We start from the raw sequence: 21491 nt of genomic DNA, 5'->3' as shown, positions 1-21491 counted from the left end.
CAACTCTTCCAGCCTTTTTGGATTGGCTTGGGTAGGGAAAGACTTTCACCTGAAGGTGACTGTAAGAGCACCAGCTGGGTAGCACGCAGCGTCTTTGCTTCCTGGGAAGGCACAGTGGTGGCGTCTTTATGCAGCTCCATCAGTTGAGGTCAACATCAGCACTGACTGTAGGGGTCTTCTGTGGCCTATACTATGGAGGTCCTCAGGTAGCAGTGGTGGCTAGGGCTGTTGGGATCCTCAGGGGCAAAGGCTGCTAGGGTCTTTTTGAACTCCTTTTTTCTGCCTATATGAGGAAGTTCTAGCTAACGGGATCCCCCTTGGCACCTGATCTGGTATGCTGGATCTCACAGCAGTAACAGAGCCAGCCAGGGTCCTACAATCAGGTGCATGTGGAAGCACCACAAAGCCTGGGTCCTTGAGCACTGGTGCACTTGCTGTGGCAGTGGCATTGGTGTCTAAGGTGCGAGAATGTGCTGATCTCTCATGAAAATGAGGTCTGGAGCTCTGGGGCTCACTGTAGTGAGTCCAGCTGAGGGGAGATGCAGCAGCTATATGAGCCCACAGCAAGAGCTCCAACCCCAAGGAACAAATGCAAGAGGCAGGACTCCAGGCAGCTCCGTTAGCTGAAATCAACTTTGGTGAAGACTTGCAAAGCCTCGGAAACAAAGGCTATAAACATCCACAGCAGCAAGGCTCACTGGGATTCTTCTGCTGTCCTTTTCTCCATGGGGTAAAATTCTACTGAGGGGAACCCTCTGGTACCAAGCTGCTCTAGACCGGGGAATGGGGTGATGGAGATAAAATGCTTCCTGTACTTTTCTATGTGGCCATCCTCAGGTTTTGAGTTCTGCATGGTTTCTGATGCTTCTTCATTGAAGTTCAGAGCTATCCCTGAGATATTTTCATCAGTTTGTAGTTGGTTATTTATTGTTTTTGCTGCATTTGCAGGGGAGACAAGTGTTGGGACCTCCTACGCCTACATCTTGCTGATGTAACCTTCTTTAAACTCTTTTACACTTCCATTTCCAATGTGATTTATCATAGCAAAGATTATAAATTCCTCCCACCCAAGTATCTGTTCTCCTCTCCTTCATTTCAGTAACAGAACCTCTGAGTTTTAGCTAGAGGTTATAGATTCCAGCCTCCCTCACAGTAGTTACAGCCATATGACTAATTTTTGGCCAACAGTATGTGAGGCAAAGTTGTAAATACAAACTCCAGGTCACATCCTTTAAAAAGAAAATTGTCCTCTCCATTTTCTTCCATTACCATTTTCCACATGCACATGAGGAAACCACCATAGGAGAAGATGAAAACAAAAAGAATCTTTTTCCTTTGATGACCTGGTGGACAGAGGCCTACTGTCCAGGATCACCTACCCATCTTCTGTATGGGTATGTGAGAGAGAAAAAAAAAAATCTATCTCATGGCAGTGTAGCAAATAGGCTCTGGAGACAGAATACCTAATTCAAATCCTGGCTCCTTGAGTTACTAACTACTTGACCTTGAGCAAGTTACATAAGTTATTTGTGTCTCAGTTTCCTCATCTATAAAATGGAAATACCCACACATACTGTTCTTGGGAGACTTAAAGGAGTTAATATATATAACGTGCCAGGCAAAGAGTATGTGCTATATGGGACTTCCCTGGTGGTGCAGTAGTTAAGAATCCGCCTGCCAATGCAGGGGACATGGGTTCAATCCCTGGTCTGGGAAGATCCCACATGCCATGGAGCAACGAAGCCCATGTGCCACAACTACTGAGCCCATGCACCTAGAGCCCAAGCTCCACAATAAGAGAAGCTACCACAATGAGAAGCCCATGCACCGCAACAAGGAGTAGCCCACACGCAGCAACAAAGACCCAGCACAGCCAAAAAATAAATTAATTAATTTATTTCTAAAAAAGAGAGAGTATGTGCTATAAAAACGTCTGTTATTACTATTGTTGCTTGAGGGACTGTGGTACTGTACTGGGTCACTGTGTAACAGCAGCTCAGTCTATCCTAACAGAGTTACGAAATTGCTCTAAATTCTTTCAGAAATAGACCACACAAAGTAAGTATTTATATTGCATAGAGTAACTGGGTCTATTTATGTCAATGTACTAATGCCAGTTAGTCGTGGATAAACATAGGAAAAACTGACATTTGGTAAAAGAACTGTTAGGAAAAAAGAGGGCACTGAATTCAGAAAGGCCTATTGCAAATAAGAAAGACAACTCCTTGGATAGGGAGAAGGGAAAATGCAGTTCAGTATCAAAGAGAAAATATGTTTTTAATTTTTAGGCAAACCTGTCAAATATCTTCCTTTATAGGTATTTTCCTTTGGTTTCATACTCCAGATGTGAAATGTCATATAGCGTAGGGTGTCTGAGACCTTCTTTTCTATTCCAATTATCTATTCTTGTACCATCACCAATATATATCAATTGTTATAACTTAATCTCACAATTAAAATCAGGGAATATAAATCATCCTTGTTGTTAGTTTTCAAAATGTCCTTGGCTCATTTATAGTGAAGACAAAAACATAGGAAAAAACTTAAATGGCTATCAATAGGAAACTAGTTAGATAAATTATACTGTATCTGTATGGTATAACAATTAAAAGGTACAAGTCAGAACTTTCCATAAGGTTTTGGAAAGTATATTTCAAGGGGTTTATTTTGTTCGTCCTATTGCTCCTATAAATGTGATCTTTCCCTTTGTGTTTTCTGTTACTGTTTTTTGTTGATACATACATATACATACACACATGCGCGCACGTACGCACACAAAAGAAAACTAGTGAATTTTATTTATCTATCTTGTAAACAGGACTTCACTGAACTTTTATCTGGTCTAAGATACATTTTATAATTGATTTGCTTGGATTTTCCACATGAGCAATAACGTCCTCTGCAGACAATGATATAATTTTATCTCACTCTTTTAATGATTAATACCTTTCCTTTCCCTGTCTCACTGATTTGGCCAGAGTTTTCAAAACAATGTTAACTAATAATGGTTGAGAAAGGCTTCCTCTAACACTTCATAACTATTTGTGATGTTGGTTGCTGATCTGAGTTAGATAATACTCAGCTAGCATGGAAAATATTCCTTAAGAAATTTTACCTGGAATTAATAATGATCTTTATCAAAACTCTTCACAGCATTTATTAAGATAATCATTGGTTTTCTTGCTTTGAACTACTGATAAATTTTAATTAAAGTCTTAATATTACAATAAACTTACTTTCTAAAATAATCCTTACTTTGTCAAAGTGTCCTATATCTGAAAATGCCGCTCAATTCAATATTCTAGTATTTTAGATTTTTATATTTATTTTCATGAGTGACAATGATCTGTAAGTTGTTTCAGGTTATTCCTACCAGGTTTTGATTTCAGCAACATACTAGCTTCTAAACTTTTCTTTTTTTTCTATGCTCTGGAAAATAAAGCATAGGAAAATTTCTTGAAAGTTGAGAGAACTAATCTATAAAGTCATCGTTGTTTGGTGTCTTCACTGAAGGCAACTTGATTGCATATTCAGTTGTGGGTTTGCTACTATTTAAGTCAATTTTAGTTATTTATATTTCCCTAAAATATTGTCCATCTCAATCATATTTTCAAATGTATTAACATGAGCTATCTTCAGCATCCACTTAGATTGACTGGATCTCCTCTATTTAACTTGCCAAGAACTTAGAGGTATATTAAAATCACCCACTAATGCTGTGTTTCTATCAATTTCTCCATATTATCCAAATAATTATAGCTTTATCTACCTTTATTCTAGTGCTTGGCACACTTGTTATTATCTAGCTTGTATAAAATCATCTTTGATATCTTGCTTTAAACATTTTGTTCTGTATTTATATTTTGTGGGGTAGTAATAATGTCTTCCTCACCTTTCTTGAGCTGAGAAAAACAAATACACAGTTGCCAATCTGTTTATTTTAAGCTTTCAGTCTTGCTGTTTTAAGAGTTTCCAGGATGTATCAGCTACTTAGATTTTGTTTTTAACCCAACCTAAGAGTCTCTTTTTTTTTAATGGGAGTATTTTATCCTTTTAGATATCTTATTACTGAAACTGATTTGCTTGTTCTCGCTTTGTATTCAGCATTTTCCGGATTTTGTGCATCTTGGAAATTTTCTTACTTTTCTATAGCAGTGATGGATGGACCTCTTCAAGAATTTTTTCCAAGAAGGAATATACATTATTTTATACAGAATTTCAAAGGGTTCTTAGTCTCTGAGGTCCATACATGGATTCCTATGGTTCAGTAGATTCTAGTCTAAGGATCTCTGCTCTAGATGTTACTTTTCCATTTTGAAACACATATTTGGGCCACTATTTCTATAATTACCATCTTAGAAATACAACAATATTATAATTTAAGAAATCTATGAATATAAATTGCAAAAGACCCAGTTTACTATAGCCGTATATTATGTATCTTTCACCAAAAATTAGTTGATATATTTCAAAATAATAGTAGAGCAACTATTTAGTATTACATAATTAACAATTTGTAATGTTAAATACAATTACTCTACTACCATGTCTTCTGCATTCTTGACTTAATCCATCACTGGCCTGGCTGAAGTATTATTTCATATAATTACTTCAGAAGGGTTCCTGGGCAATATGCTTCTGTACCCTTGCATATCTAAGAATATGTCACCTTCACATACGGGTGGCTTCTAATAAGGGTTCAGAAATCTTGAGTCAGAACTCTTTTCCTTCAAATCTCCAGAGTCTGCTTCACTATCTTTTGGCATTAAATGTTTAAGAGAATAAGTCTTGAGGCCAGCTCAATTCATCCATTAACAAAAGTTAAATGCACATTTATTATAACTCATGCAATCTAACGCATGCTGAGGATAAAATGAAGGTAAAAACAACAGTCTTAGCTTCGTGGAATTTACAGTCTAACTGAGGATGGTAAAAAATAATGAAAATTGTGATAAATTTAATGAAGCCTGATATGTGAGAAAATGATGGAGAGCAGGGTGTTTTCCTTGTGTCTATGCAATTGCTATTAAAACCCTGCTCTCACATCCCATTCATGAAGCCTTCTTAGTCAATTAAAGTCTCCATTTCTAGTTCAGTGATCCATCAGTCTGAAATGATGCAGAAAAGGAGCCCTCAGAAAAATATCATCTCTGTCTTTTTTTTCCCCATGTTTGATATATTCCCTGCACTACAAGTCAGCTTTCTCTATCCATGTGATTATTCTGGACACTGAACAAAGAACACTCTGGGGTATATCCTATCTCTCTCCCAGTGTTACTACCTGCCACATATAGTGAAGTCTCACAAGCTTTCTACCAGTTAGACCACCACTTAAACCTCCATAATCCTACATTGAGAGAGAGAAAGAAATTCCAACAGCTCCTTGACTCTCCCTCCAAATTAGGTACTAGTGGCCCTCAACCTGGAGCCAGAGATACTGCATTTCATAGAAGGGTGAATAGAGTTGACATTCTTCCTTAATCTATTCTTTTCTCCAACATGTTTGTTGCACACCCTATGTTTATTCCATGAGAATGCTCCTTTTATCTAGTTTTCAGATTCAGTACAGATTTTTCCCCTATTTTTGAAGTCTGTTGGCAATTTTAAATGGAATGAGAAGAAGCAATTAGATCACTGTTTTCACGTAGCTATGTTTAATCAAGTCCCAGACTTAGACTTTTAAACCTTTTAAAGGAAGTTTCTGAATAATCCATTTTGATATTTTATATAGGCTAAACTTCTACTTTAATAATTAAATACTTTAGAAATGCAATCATAACAGTGAACTCTGTGATATATACCATAGGTAAATCTATATTGAGGATAATAAACTAATTATAATTACTTAAAAATTGTCTTAAATCACTTACTTCAAAGCATTGCTTTTAAATATAATTAAAAACCTCTTACTTTTTTAAAAAGTGATCACCTAACAAGAAAATACTTTAGAAATTCTATTAATAGCCTAGACTACTTTCTCTTTTGAATTTTGCTATGTCTTATAAAAAAATTCTGCTTTTTCCCCACATTAAGAAGTGGAAACTCTTACTTCCTTTGCTATGTACACAATATTGCACCAAAAATGACAAAGAGCCAATTTATGATATTTTCATATTTTCTATCAGGTAAGTAACTGTGCAAGTTTTGTTAAACATAAACTGTAACATGTTTGATGATTAGACACCTTTAACTTTAAAAAATGAAGTTCATTAAAAAGCTACAAATGTAAGCTCAAACAGAATTACCTAAACAGTTAATGTTTACATTCTTAGATTTTGAAAATTTATATAAACTATCAAATACTGTTCCTGTGTGGTACTTAAAGTTTTTCACATTTTCACATATGTAGTACACCCCACGTTCCTTCCCTTAATTACTCAATCTCAATTTCTTATATTTGAAGAAGTATTTATTAACTAAAAAATAATATGAAAGTTTATCATGTTCATTAAAACCTTCTTTTGCTAGGGAGATGAACAAAAGCAAAAACAGATAAAGTCACACAATTCCAATAACCACTGAAAGCCAGCAAGAAGCATGTGGTCCTACCTTCAGGGGGTAAACTGTAGAGCTGGGCCACAGGTCCAGTCACAGGAATAACTGGTAACTGGAAATGGAAAGAACTTTTAATCGTTGGGAGTGGTAGGCGATTTTTAGGGAAACACTTCCTCATTATCAGACTGGAGGTGTTGACAAGAGGATCAAGGGTCCTGACTGCCAAACATTCCTGTTTTATAAGAAAAGAAAAAAAGATAATGTGCCTTTGGTGAATAAGTGAAACAATTTTACATGACTTCGGAAAGTAATACATTAATAATTTTCAAAAGGCAAATACCACAAAAAAATTTAACATAATTATAAAACAGCTTTGACTAATCAGAAATATCTCTTTTTAAGTAAGAACCTCATATGGCAAATTTAGCAGTAATTTTCCTTAAATATTTTAACTAAGCAGAAATCAGTACCATCTTTGGTGCCAGAAGTCACCAAAGCACTAAGTAATATCTATGAGTGACTTAGGGAGCATTTAGCAAGCCTAGGGTATAAAATAAAAATGAAACTTTAAGGGAAGAAGAAAAAAAGAAGAAAGATTAAGAAATTAAGACAGGTGTAAAAAATAAAAAGGAATGTGCATTTGGCTGAGCCTTTCTCAAAATTCTATCAGTTATCATGCAATAGCACCCCTAACAAGTTAGCTGTTCAACTTATAAAAGAATAGCCTGAATATCACAATTTTAAGTTTTAAGAGTTTAATTTGCTATCCTGGTATCTAATCTTGAGAAGGACTAGTGAACAGGGAATTTGAAACTATTTCATATAACACTGTTATTATTATTGACAATTGACATCTAGATGGCTTTAGATGGCACTTTGATAACCTGTGAAATTTTCAGTAGAAATCTTCACACCTGACCTGTCAAAACAGATGAAAAACTAAGGCTCATAAATGTGAAGTGGCATAAACAAAGTCACCCAATTCTTCCTCCTATATCAAATATCCATCACTGTCTATATTAGGAATAGTGAAAATAAGTGCATGTGATTGATCTAGAAAAGAAAAAGCTAAGAGTTAACATAAAACAGGTGTTCTTAACTACTCTCACACAGAAAAAGATTATTTGTTGTGTGTAAGACCAAGAGGGCACAACCAAGATGACTGGTTGGAATTTTCAAGACAGATTTTGTTCTAATAATTATAGCCTTGTAAAAATAAAAGGTTACTTTGCAATATCCCCACTCTACAGATGCTAGAATCTTGCTAAAGATATTGTTGAGAAGGTTTACGCATAAGATGGCTGGCAGAACCAGGATTCCTAACTCCAGGTTTCACTTCTGTACCTGCACTATTTAAAAATATTCTCTCCAGGAGAAAGACTGAGAATACTCACAAACAACATATCTGCCTTACCAGCCATAAAGGATTTGTGAATACTTATGAGGGGAACATACAAAACTGAGTATAGCCAACTGCACACCTTAGAAAACGTGGCTATATGGAATTCCTTCCTGCCCAGTGGAGAGATTTATATACATCTTCCTTTTACGTATGGGGGAAAAACCTCATATTGCAGAGATATGCACTGAGCACTTTCTCGAACTCAGTCTGATGTCACATTTGAGAAACGATTGTGCCTTTTGGCTTTCAGATTTTTTTAATATATTTATCATACTTTTTGAGTATTTTTAGAAATACTAAGTATTCTTAAGAACCAAATCCTATCATTAATAGGTAATCATGATAACAGGAAGAAAATTAAAAACTCACTTGTGAAGTGTTGTAAAGAATTTTCATCCCATTGGCATCAATAAATGCTTTTCTTCCCAACTTGATGCTTGTAACACTTTTTAAACTCTGTAAAATTCCTTTTCGAATGAGCATGTTTCTATGCCGATTATCATGGCGGTGCCAATCTACATAAATTGTTAAAAGGACTTGGACATATCCTCTGTCTACAGCTCTCCTGGCATTTGTTTCTTTAACAAAAGAAAATTGAGAAAATATTTTTTAAATAATAAGAGACACTGGTAGAATAAATCAAATTAAAAACATAACCACAATACTGGAATGAAGTCTTACAATACTTTTCCAAAAATAAATGGCAACCACATATTTAAATATTTTTTAGCTAACAACATAAATATGACAAGTTCCAGGTAATTTTCCAGAAACCTGCCCATATATTGTTTTGTGGTTAATAAATATCAAAATATCTTTAACACAATTAAGGTTGTATATTTTTAAATGTTAATACTAACAAAACTTTCATATATTTTAAAACTTATGAATATACTGACTTTCATTACACCAAAAGGAATATATAAGCCTTTAACTCACTAGCTGTGACTATGATTTTGTTAAAAGCCATTATCATTATCGCAACTTCTATTACAATCTTTGTATGAGATAAACTCCATTGGATTGTAGCTCCTACTACAAATTGTATGTGTTTCTATTGAAATTATTTTAAATTTTAATTACCCCCACAATTATATATAAATATCCATGCCACAACAAAGCTAAGTGAAAAGTACTTAAACAACTTTTTAGTAAGTGAAATGTAAGAAGCATTATATGATTAGAAGATAGTGCTTTATTGTCATTAATTTTTTAATATATGAAAAAACTGCATCAAAATTTTTTTTTGTAAACAGTCAATTTTATTGGGGTAAAATTAACAGAAATAAATTCATAAATTTGATGTACTTCTTTTTTTAATGTTAATATTTAAGATTTTTAACCAAAAGGGTGCATTTCACTAAGATGAGAGCAAGGGGATCATATCTTAGCAACATCCTGAGCCACCCAGCACCACAAGGGTGGGCCAATGATAAGAGTGCAAGATAATGTGGAATACCAACCCATCTGAGGTTGTTTACTTAGAAAGAAACACCAATCTCTTCCTCATCTACATTTACGTATAAAATGACCACCTGGCTCATGGCATGGACACTAAGATAATGCAACAGTAAGGCTGTGCTGCTTTTAGTTGCCTGAAAGAATTACTACAGTTTTAAATGTGCTAATACCCACCTAAAACATAAAGACACTGAGATCAACAAACTTATTAATGCCCTCTTAGAAATTATGTTCTGATATTTGAGAGCTGAAAGAAACTCACAGGGGCAGGAGGGGGGCACTTTCTTATGTAAAAGGTTTAATACCTCTGTTGTGTCTGGAAGAGCTAGTTTGCTAAGGCTGTGGCTATCTATAGGATAGTTCAATAGTTCTGACTAACAATAGTTTCATGTATTTTAAACAAATATACATATTTTGTTTACACCAATTGGAATATATAAGCCTTTAGCTTACTAGCTTCTTAGTATTACCAGTAATACTTAAAATATATTACTATCATAATGTCTTTTAAGAATCACTGTAACTCCTATTACAAACTGTGTTTCCACTGGAATTCCCAAAAGCCTAAATGGTATTTATGAGAAATATTTAAATTCTTTATTGAAGATCAAATTAAAAACTTGTGCATAACTCAAACACAGGTGCTGAGTGACTCTTAAGAGAAGTGAGCAGATCTATCTGCAATCCAGGATCATTTACTTGTCAGTTACTTTTTTACCTGATGGAGCAAACAGATATGTTTGCCCACCATCCTCCTTTGAAGGAGAAGAAGGGAGGGAGTAAAAGGAAGCTTATTATTTAAAACTGAAGATATCAGCATTTCAGTCATTTTAGGTTAACTGATTTCTAAAAATACTTGAAACTTAGAGTTTTAGTTTTTACTGACTTCGAATTAGTGACTTTGTCATCAGTGATTCTGAAAATTAGTAAGCTTTAATAAGAGTTTAGTTTTAATGGCTATTTTAATCTACTCTAAATCAAAAAAAATATGCCTACATTAATTTAAAAATTAATCTTTAAACAATCTGAACCACAAAGGCAGGGAGGGCACATCAAAGCAAGGCTACAAATATCTTTGAAATTAATCCAAATATTCTAATCTTGGTCTAAAGTTTATCACATCATATATGAAAACAAAGCTACATAGCTAATATAATTGAATAACACACATTTCATTTCAAGGATAAAACTGTTAACTGAATTTTATGCACTCTAGTATATAATAGTAATACCTAAGGTGATTCTTTAAATTTAATAAATCATTACCAAATATCAGATTCTCAATCAATTAATCATTTGCTACTGTCCTTCTCATCAAACTTAAGGGCAAGTTGGTCTCACCATCAATAGACAGTTTTGGGGAAAAATAACATTGAAAGCCATCAATATAGATCTTTAGGACTAAGTGTTATTGTGGTTAAATAAGATGTTAATTTAATCAACCAATGGAATGGGGGAATGGAAGTGCTAACAAAAATTAATATTTAAAATACAGACACTGAGTATCATGGAGAGAAAAAAAGCACATAATGCAGATGGTTACTCTCCCAAAAAAAAGCACCATATTGTGTTAAGACACATTTCCTCCAATACTTCAATTTTGAAGATTAAAAAAATTGTGCTTTAGTCTGTAAATGCATTTAGTAAAATGTAAATTTACATTAAGTCATTTTTAATGTTATAAATTTGAATTTTATGGTAGAAATAAAACTTCTAATAAAGAGGTCCTAACTGAAAATCATGTTACATAGAGACAGTAGTTGTCAAAGATACTCTTCATGGTAGATGTTCTCAAGGCCATGTTAGCATCACTTTTTCAAAATGATACTATATAATATTTACATATTACTTTCCCCTACTAACAAGGCTTTATGTTTATGAAAGTAACTTAGAAAAAGGAAGTCAATATACTTGAATAAATTATATGAATGTACTGATAAATTAGAGCTCAATAAACATAAATGATCTTAGATATATATCAATCGACTGTACTAAAAGATAAAATAAACTTTGACATTAAATTATTATGAACAAGCTTTATAAACATAAACTCAATCTACATTTCCAGTTTCTTTAACATAGTAGACAGAATACTCAGAAAAATAGTATCTAGTATTTCTAGTATTTAAAAACTTACTTGATTTTAGCAATGCAGCAAGAGTGTCTAAAGCAACCCTGTCAACATGAGAAAACACAAACAACAACAAAACTAGTAAAATTAATCTACAATAGTAAATTCATACAATCTTTTCAGATAAGTAATTAGTATCTACTCCAAATGTCATTCCTGTTATAATCAATTACATATGCTGTTTCTCTATATGCCTCACTTCCTTCAGGTTAAAATTGGATATGAGGAAGATTGAAATATCAACAAAAAAGCACCAAAAAAAAATGTTTAAGAAAGAAAAAGAAGAAAATTAACAATGTCTAAGTCTTCATATCAGAGGTTAGGTGAATGGAATCATTGTACCTGTGTCTGACTGGGACAGAGTTCACAAAGGAATAATACTAAGAATCATAGATTCTGATTCACAAAAAAATTAAAACAAAAACAAGTTTTAACACAAAGTTTGCAACTACAAAATTCTATAGATATTCGTAGCTATCTGACTTCAAAGTATTTTAGCTCTATCAAGCAATAATCCTAACATTTAATGTGATAACAAATGTAAAATATTTTGGAACTAGGAGGTTTGGGGAGAGGAAGTATGAACCCTTAACATTTTTCAGCCATACGGCACCAAAGAGAATAATGACCTAATAAACATCTCAAAAATTCTCACTGCCCATTAGAGGACTTATATATTCTTTAAATATAAATGTGCAGTTACACACAGTGAAGTCAGTGGCCATTAAGCAACTTTGAAAATATATATAACATCACTGTGGAAAGCCTGTAATTCAAATATTTTTTTAAAAATGAGTTATTGAAGAAATGGAACTTTCAGGAACTTTAAAAATATAAGCCAGTACCTCTTAGTAAGATTTCAACAAGGATAATTAATTTGCATAAAAATATGTACACTGTCAAATTTAAGCATTTCACTCATCACTAAGCATTTGTTGAATGCCTACTAGATACCCACAGTAGCAGGTTCTTCATGGGTATAAAATTAGAAAACAAAGTTATCTCTTTCACAGATAATTTTACAATCTAGATAATGTAATAAAATGTACATATCTATGGAAAAACTACTCAAGAAATTAAAACTGAAAACAAGATAATAAAGTTAATAAAGCTACATACACACTAGTGGTACACATAGAGTGACCAGATGATGACTTCTAAGATGACTTAGACGATTTAAAACGGATACTGATTTAAGATGGATATTGGTTCAAAATAAAACCTGAAACAATAATCCAGGACTAGGTACAGACTAAGTGCTCATTTATAATAAATGCTCATTACTGCTACCCTCTAGAGCAAGTTGTTAACAGTTACATTTTGGTTTATTGACACAAATAAAGCAACCATATAAACATTTATTTATGATAACATTTGTAAAATAAAAACAACAGTATATGCTCTAAAAAATATAAACTCCTGCATGTAACTTTCTCAAAACAATGTGCAGTTTTGGTAATGGCAAGTTAAAAGTAAATGAAAACTATAAAATTATAACAGAATTTTCACAGCACTGAATCATCAGTAAGAAACTTTTCATAATCTTATAATTATTCAATAAAATGCACTTAAGACTGTAAAACTATCAGAATAAGGATGACTTTTAAATTGGTCAAAATCAGAACTAAATGGATCTTCTAAGTACAATGGCAATTTTGGGGAAAAAAGAAGACTTCATTCAGCAAGGCCTGATAAATGCCAAAAATTGTTACATATGCCTTGTATGTGTGTTTTCTAGTTTAATTCTTAAAAAAAAAAATTCCTAGTCCATAGAATTGACACATTTTATGAATAAGGAAACTAAGGATTTCAGAATATAATATGCCTAGGGTCACATAAAAACTAAGTGATATGAAAAATAAATCATACAAGATTCTTGTTGAGAAAGAAAATTATGAAATCAGAAATGTCAGCCTCCTCCAAAAAGATATGTTGGAAGTCCAAACCTCTAGCACCTCAGAACGTGGCCTTATCTGGAAACAGGGTCTTTGCAGATGTAATTAGTTAAAATGAAGTCATGCTGGAGTAGACTGCCCTTAATCCATCAACACGGATGCTCTTATAAAAAGAGGGAAGACTATTTGAAGACAGGCACACAAGGAGAGAACACCATATGATGATAGAGGCAGAGACTGAAATGTTGCACCTACAACCAAGGAACACTAAAGATTGCCAGCAAACCACCAAAAGCTAGGAATAAGCAAGGAAGGATTCTCCCCTGCAGGTTACAAAGGGAACACTGGTCCTGCTGACAAGTTGATTCTGAACTTCCAGCCTCCAGAGACAATTAATTTGTTATTGTAAACTACCAACTTTGTACTAGGTACTTTGTTACAACAGTCCTAGGAAACTAATACAATTGCTTAGAGGCAATCATTTGCAATGAACTCAGAATTTTCCCATCTACAGCTAAGTCTTAATTCAAAATTTTAAAAATCTTAACAGCACTTTCAGAAACAGTCTTTCTGCCTGCTGGCAGTTGTTTACAACACATTTGAACCAAACAGAAGTGCTCTGACATTTTCTAAGCCTTAAACTACATGTTTTTCTCTTGATGTTTATTTTTCAATGCTGCCAAAACTGGATATGCACCCAATTCCTTCTGCCCATCATGCTTGTTCCACAGCCCCATTAGATGAAAAGAAATTATGAAGTTTGGTGCAAAGTCGTCTTGACAGTTTTACCAAGATGTTTTTTAAAAGGTATTTTTAAAAACTTCAGTACAAAGGAATTTCTGCAATTCTATGTCAGTTATAAGCCAGTATGAATTTATAATATAAAAGTTACCCAACAATTACAGAATAGTATTTATTGAAAAGTACATTTTTATATGTTGATTAGAATTTCTCAGCACCAATATTTTATACTTCCTCATATATTTTGCAGTCTTCACAAGTCCCACACAGAATAATAACTAACAATGGCTTTAAAAGCGGCCTGTGGCTTATTCATTTGGGAGCAGCGAGGGAGGAGAAACTGAAGCCCCAGGTACTCATGAAGTTATTTAAGTTGCGGGGGGAGTCAATCCTTGCAATAACCTCCAAACCTGTAGTGAAACTCAGAAAGAGTTACAATAACTTTTAGAGTTGCTTCCTTCTAGATTAACAGTGTTTAAATCTAAAACCTAAAATTGGAAAGGAAAGGAAATTCTAAAGGAAAGCGCCGCTCTTCAAACATAAATAATAACCCTCAATCTTCTTCAACTAACTAAATGCACGGCATTAAGGGGAGGAAGAATTGGTATACAAATGCTCTAGATGTTGAGATTGTTTAATTAAGGGGGAGATCCTACAATTATTCAAAATAATAAAGGAATCATGATATAGATTTCTGGTCAATGAATGGTTCATCCTTTTTAAAGTAAAAATAAAGTTTAAAGAGTTTTTCTTTTTAAAATATAGAAAAAAGAATGAAGGAATAATGTAGATAACTTACATTCCTTTCTCAGAAGTTTAGACCCACTGATTTCTACATGGTTTTGGAAATAGTCCATGTTGTATATTATACAGATACTTGTGAAATGTTCTTTTCTCCTAGGAACTTTTTATATTAGGTTTGGTAACTTGGTTACAATAGAGTAATGTAGATCTTAAGTAGGAGATCATAACCAAGATCAAGATTAATTTTAAAGTACTTTAAAGATCAAGAAGAGAAAAGGCATAAAAATTTTAAAGATAAGAATATATTTTTAATATTAACTAGGATTCATGCACATCCACATTACTACATTACTTACCTAAACTAATTACACTGCATTAATATAGGCATTGTGCTAATTACAAGAATTACCTCATTAAATCCTCATAACAACCTTATGATGGAGGCACAAATACTACCATTTTACAGACAGGAAACTGGGGCATAAAAAGTTAGGCAACTTACTTCATATCATGAAGCCAGTAAGGGCTAACACGCAAATCAAGTTCTGCAGGGCTCCAAAGCCCACTCACTACACTACATCAATTCTGGAAGTTGGTTTTACTAATTGTGAACAATCATTTTCTTTATCTTGTCACATTTCATCAGATGCTCTAAGACTGTGTGTATGATCTTTATATAAGTAAATATGCTGTCATCCCACCAAATAATATTTAATAAATAATTATATGTGCAAGTAAGCTTCCATTTTCAAGCAGGGTAAAAGCTAAACATCTGACCTTTATTAAGTAAGGGTGAAAAGACTGAGTATGTTCTGGACGTTATTCATTTGTAAAATTTAACCAAATAGTTGATGTGGACAAGTTCTTCCTTATAAAAGAATCACAGCTAATAAAAGTAGAAAGAATGAGAAAATTAGAAAAGTCACTATTTTGGAACCTTTTAAGAAATAATGGATCAGGCGATGCTATGAAATATTGCTAAGTTTTTAGGTGAAAGGGGGTGGAACATTTCAACACAATGATTTTCAGTGGTGCAAAACAGAGACCCAGCACCACCTATGAAATATTTTGACCATTAAAAAAAAAACAAAAAACAAATCTAATCAAGCCTCAAGCTCCATCAGTCTACAGAAAATTTGAGGGATATACCTACAAATTAAGTGACCCCAGTATACAGTCATCTTAATCTATGTTGGGACATTCTATAAGATGCCACCCAGTTCCTTCAACAAATAAAACAGAACGGAAAAGTAGGGGGACTGTTACTGACTGCAAAAAATTACAAGACTTATCAATCAAGTAGAATGTAGAGCCCTTATTTGGATCCTGATGTGAACAAGTCGACTGTAAAAAAAAGACATTCCTCAGACAATCAGAAAATATTAGATGATCTTAAAGAATTATTAATATTGTTGAACAAAGAAACGATACTTTGGTAACACTAAAAGAAAAAAACTATGTCTGATAGTGATCATACTAAAGAATTTACAGTATAAATGTCATGGCTGATATTTGCTTTAAAGGGCATTTGGAGATAACTGGAGAAAACTAAACACACTGGATTTTAGATTGTGTTAGGGAATTAATCATTTTGTTGAGTATGATTACAGTATTATGGTTATTTTTTAGGTCCCTATTTAGCAGAGTTACATAATGAAGTATTTAGGGGAAAAGTGAGAAAATATCTGGTATTTGCTTACAGAAATTCATATATATGTGGAACACATCTGGGATTTGCTTTAAAATACCCCAGGAAAAATAAATAGAAGTCTAGAGGGGGAATAAATGAAACAAACATGGCAGAATGTTGATAACTGTTGAATATAATAAGTAATAATTAATATAATATAAATGCTGTATTTGAAAAATTCCATAATAAAAATTTTTTTTAAAGAATGACCATTAATTTGGCTTAAGAAAGTACTAAATATAATGAAATAACTGAAACTGCTTTCATTTTGAGGTTGAGAGACCTACAAATGAATATGTGCATATGTGTGTATATATATATTTATTTTTTTATTTATTTATGGATGTGTGTATATATATATATATACACACACACAAATACACATATATATATAACACATATTTTGAGATATATATACATATCTCAAAGTAAGAAAAAGAATAACATGATTTTGACAAAGAAGAAATGTATAAATTTAAAATATATCCAGATAATTGTAAAACTGAAGGAAGTAGTCATTAAAAGACTGTAAAATTGGGTAGGGAATATAGTAGGCACTCAATAAATGTTTCTGAATGAATGATACTCTATAAATGGTCTTTTTTCCTATTATAGTATCTAGGAATGTTCAAAGTCTAAATTTCCATAACACTATGTTCAATGAATTTATCTAATTTTGATATATTTTTGAAGATTAAACTTTATACTAAAGAAAATCTGTATCATAATTAAATCACTATTTAAGAACTGAGAAAGGACCCTAGATACAATTTAACCCAATCTGCTCATTGTACAGATCAAGATGGTAAGGCCCAAAATAACAAAGGGTATACCTCGATTTACACTTAATACATTTACTCACTTCATAAGACTGGAATTCTTCTTACTAAATGGTCCGATGATTTTAAACATCAGTTCCACAACTCCATTTTTCCCTAAGGATACAGAATTCACAGCTGGGAAGGTGAAAAAAAAGATGTAAAGTGATTTAAAAACCTCAGTGAGTAGAAATGCATATACATGTGATACATAGCCAAAAATATATACAAATTGTTTAGTACATGTGAACTCAAGTCCCTCGTAAAGTCCACCTTAGTCAATACTTCAAAGGAAGGGGGTTTTTTTGCTTTATTTTTTAATGTTGCAGGGAAATTGCAGTTACATGTTGTTAAAACAAAGTGTTAGACAAAGGCATGCCAATGGGAAGATGAGGTGGGAAAAGAAGTTAAAACAAATTATGAAAGGTCCTAGAAGCTGTTAATTCTTTCAACTGCAGGGAATTACCCAAAAGGAACAACAAATCAGATCTGCATTTTAGATACAGGTCAGATTTAACAGCATTGTAGGAAAGATGGATTTGAGAGACACATTAGGAGACTGTGGTCTAGGTGAGAGGTAATGAGGACCTTAACTAAAGCGACTGCAGTAGGGAAAAACAGGTAACAACTTTAGACAGAACATGCAAATAATTACCTAACCAGAAAATTGTGCCTAACATTTTCAATCCTGAACAAATATTATTTAAAAATTATAGATACACTGTTTACTGACCTCCTGGTGCTTAATTAAATAAAATGCCACCGAAAATGTAGTTCCTAAAGTTTTGTATGACAATTTTAATTTCCTCTATATCTGTTTATTACTCCATTATCGCTTCTAATTTTAGTCTGTTTTGTGTTCCTTTTTCCTTCATTCAGTGGTTTATCTGTTTTATTTTTAATCCAATTGTTTTATTTTTTAAATCAACTTTTGAAGATTTCATAACGTATTTTTTCTTCACTATTTCATTCCTCTGCTTTCCTTATGTTTATTGCTCTGTTCCTAATTTCTTTGTTTAAACAGCCAATTAATTCATTTCCTTATGTGCTTCTTAATTATTTAAGTGTTAAATATTTAAGTATTCAAAACTATTTTCCTGTGAGTACACCTTTAGCTATATTGTCAAAGTATAGATACAGACAAATAAATACACACACACGCATCTACCACTTTGATTATCATTATTTTGTGATGATGTTCTGCAATAATATGTACTGTACAGTCTCAATTCTAGGTGTTTTATTAATCATTCCAATCCCATAGTCAGGGAATAGAAGAAAATCCATACCTCAGGGGCTTGGGACCTAATATTACATTAGTGAGAGAGGGAGAGAATGTGTGTGTGTGTGGGTGTGGGTGTGTGTGTGTGTACGCCCATTGGGAGACACTTCATCTGAGACTCTCTCCCTGTGATTACTGTTTTCTCCAGCTTCCTCAGAGGCTCCTGTGCTATTTATTTTCGGTTCTGCTACTCCCCTATTCATTACTGAAGAGAATTAGCTCCAGGTGACTATGCCACCACATTCCTTCCTTCTCAATTTTCCTCTCATCTGTGAAAATCCAACTACGCATAGCAGTTTTTCCAGCTTCCAATATCCTCATATTCCTCCAAATCTCCACAGGCCACCTACTCATCCCCCTTACTACATGCCTTTACAAACTGGGGGAATTAATGGGAATTCTGAAGATTTTGTCAACTCACCTTCTTACCCTACCTCACTTTTGTGGTGGGGGGTTAGAATTACAAAGAGCCATATTAAATATTCTCTTTCCTTGTCCACAAATTTTAGAGACTTATGAAGTTAAAGTACAGAATTTTCATTTTGTGTTAACTTCACAACACTGAGCTAACTAAAAGCTGCTCTGAAATACTCACAGTTGGCAGAATATACTCGTAAAAGCTGAAGACAAGGCAAAACCAAGCGATGATTCTGCAAATTCTGTTTGACCAAATTCAGGGTTATATTTAGAGCTCCATTAATTCTAGCTTTCGCTCCAAATTTTTTGTCTGTTTAAAAAAAATGAACAAACACAATTTATTCATATATAACTTCTGAATAAAATGAAATGTCATAAAACAATGAAATTTCTAAAACTAATATTGTAAATTCATATTATCAACTAAAAGTTGATCTGAGATAATTAAAGCTGTAATCACTTTCTTATATGATTATGATTAAAAGCTTAACTAGACTGTAAGCTTTTTAGGCACTGAGACGTGACTATAAGATGACTATTAATGAAAAGCAAACACATTCTACCTGCATGCTCCTCAAAGCATTCCCATCCACACTCCCTCCTTCTGGCCTCAACAATATCCAAGTTATGTGTATCTTTTGTAACATATATATACCAGGGACACACACACCAAGACACACTTCTGACTTTAACGCATTTTTTCTTCCTTTTTCCACCATATGCAATAGAATTACTCAGGAATTTAGGATCTTAAATTCTTGCAGGTCACTAGTTGACTGTAAAAAGCATTCCATGACTCAGACCAAGAAAAAGCAGTAGCATTTTAGATTGTAAAATTTACCAGTTTCAAGGCACACAGAATTGATGTAACAAAAACAGTTCCACCTGAGAGTCATACAAACGAAACCCTTACCTTTCGGTCCAATTTTTGCAAGAATGGAATGAATCTGCACCATTAACTCCTCATTCAGAGGAGATTCTTTGCTGGCGTTCATAAGTAACTGTAATAATATTTGTGAACCACCTTTGGAGACTAAGAAACTCGCTCTTCGACCTCCACCTAAGAAGTTTTTTGAAAGAAATATGTTGAAATCGCAAATTCTTCTATAACATATTAGATATCACAACCTGTTAGCTTTAAAGAAGTATTAAAAGTGATGACTTCAGAAAGAAAACAAATAGCATCAAAATAAAATTTTATTTTATTTATGTTAGTTTAAAAAATAGCGCAGATAGTAAATAAAAGTGATGCAAAACTCTACATTCAAGGCTCTAAAACACATGGGTTTGAGGGACACCAGAAGATACCAAAAACAAAGCAAGAACAAGAGTATGACATTTTCGCTTCCAAATTCCAATACTCAAAATAGCCTCTGTATGAGTATCAGAAAATTCCAAAAAAAGGTACACATGATGCATTTCTGATCATTGTTAACAAACAGAAATTACACCAAAGGAAACAAAAACTTACCAGCTGACACCAGCTCAACAAGAATGCTTAAGATATTAAGTGTAGTTTGAAGATCTTTCGTGTTCTGAAATAAATAGTTTATTTGCTTTATTAAAACATTGTAAATTTGTGATTCCCAAACTTTTTCTGTCTGTCGGGAACCACCTATATTTTACAGGTGACCTTTTTGGTTTCTCTAAGAATAAACGTATTCAGGTTTTCACTATTCTCACACATCACTTCAGTCTCATTGTCCTTAAAATTTTTTGGAAATCATCTGAGCTATTATTTTCTTATTATCAACAAGAATTAATTTGAACTCATAAACTTCTACCAAATAGACAATACAAATAAATGTATTAAAATATAAAAGGCACTACAATGTATATATGGTGACTATCCAGTGAGCTCCCCTCTCAAAAAGTAACTGCATTATCAATTTCTTATGCATCCAGCAAGATACTGTACACACATAAAAGTAATCCATGTAAATACACATGTATACATAGATTTATTTCTCCAAATGGTATTACTGCTCTATAGATAACTATTTTTATACTGATATTTTTACATGTCAATAAATAGTTTCTTCACCCTTTTTTAAGGGCCACATGATATATTCTACTGCATGGCAATACCATTGTTTATGCAACCAGTCACCTATCAATGGGATATTTAAATTTTTTAAATCTTTTGCTATTAAAAATTGCAACCAAAACTAAGTACGTACACTTACAGGGAAGCAAGTACAACTGTACATGGGATAAATTCCTAGAATTTCTGGGTCAATGATATGGGCATTTATTTTGATAGTAGATATTACTAACTTGCTCTTCACTGAGCAATTTACACTCCAACCCACAATGCAGAAAAGTAACTATTTCCCAAAGTTTGAACAACCAATCTAATAAGAGAAAATGTTTAAATACTGTACTTTGGTTATATTTCTCTTACTAAAAGCAATG

At 33.2% G+C, this 21491-nt stretch overlaps 1 protein-coding gene across 7 annotated transcripts in view; it reads right to left on the bottom strand.

Annotated features, from left to right (window-relative positions):
• AGTPBP1 (ATP/GTP binding carboxypeptidase 1) overlaps positions 1–21491 on the bottom strand; it is a 171151-nt gene that overhangs the window by 94603 nt on the left and 55057 nt on the right. For all 7 annotated transcript variants that reach the window (XR_016393530.1, XR_002642679.3, XM_089913055.1 and 4 more), the window contains exons 5-11: positions 20548–20611; positions 19990–20136; positions 19255–19386; positions 17422–17515; positions 11496–11533; positions 8267–8475; positions 6550–6727 (exon numbers count right to left, since the gene is read on the bottom strand). Coding sequence is in view for 5 of the 7 variants with exons in the window: in XM_089913055.1 (XP_089769181.1) it covers positions 6550–6727; positions 8267–8475; positions 11496–11533; positions 17422–17515; positions 19255–19386; positions 19990–20136; positions 20548–20611 (862 nt within the window). In the remaining 2 variants the exon portion in view is untranslated. The remainder of the gene's footprint in view (positions 1–6549; positions 6728–8266; positions 8476–11495; positions 11534–17421; positions 17516–19254; positions 19387–19989; positions 20137–20547; positions 20612–21491) is intronic.

Source organism: Delphinapterus leucas, chromosome 6 (genome assembly GCF_059928025.1).
Source record: "Delphinapterus leucas isolate spDelLeu-1000000601 "Yukka" chromosome 6, BTC_Dleu_Yukka2, whole genome shotgun sequence".
NCBI classification, from domain to species: Eukaryota; Metazoa; Chordata; class Mammalia; order Artiodactyla; family Monodontidae; genus Delphinapterus; species Delphinapterus leucas.
This window is presented reverse-complemented; position numbering and strand designations above follow the sequence as displayed.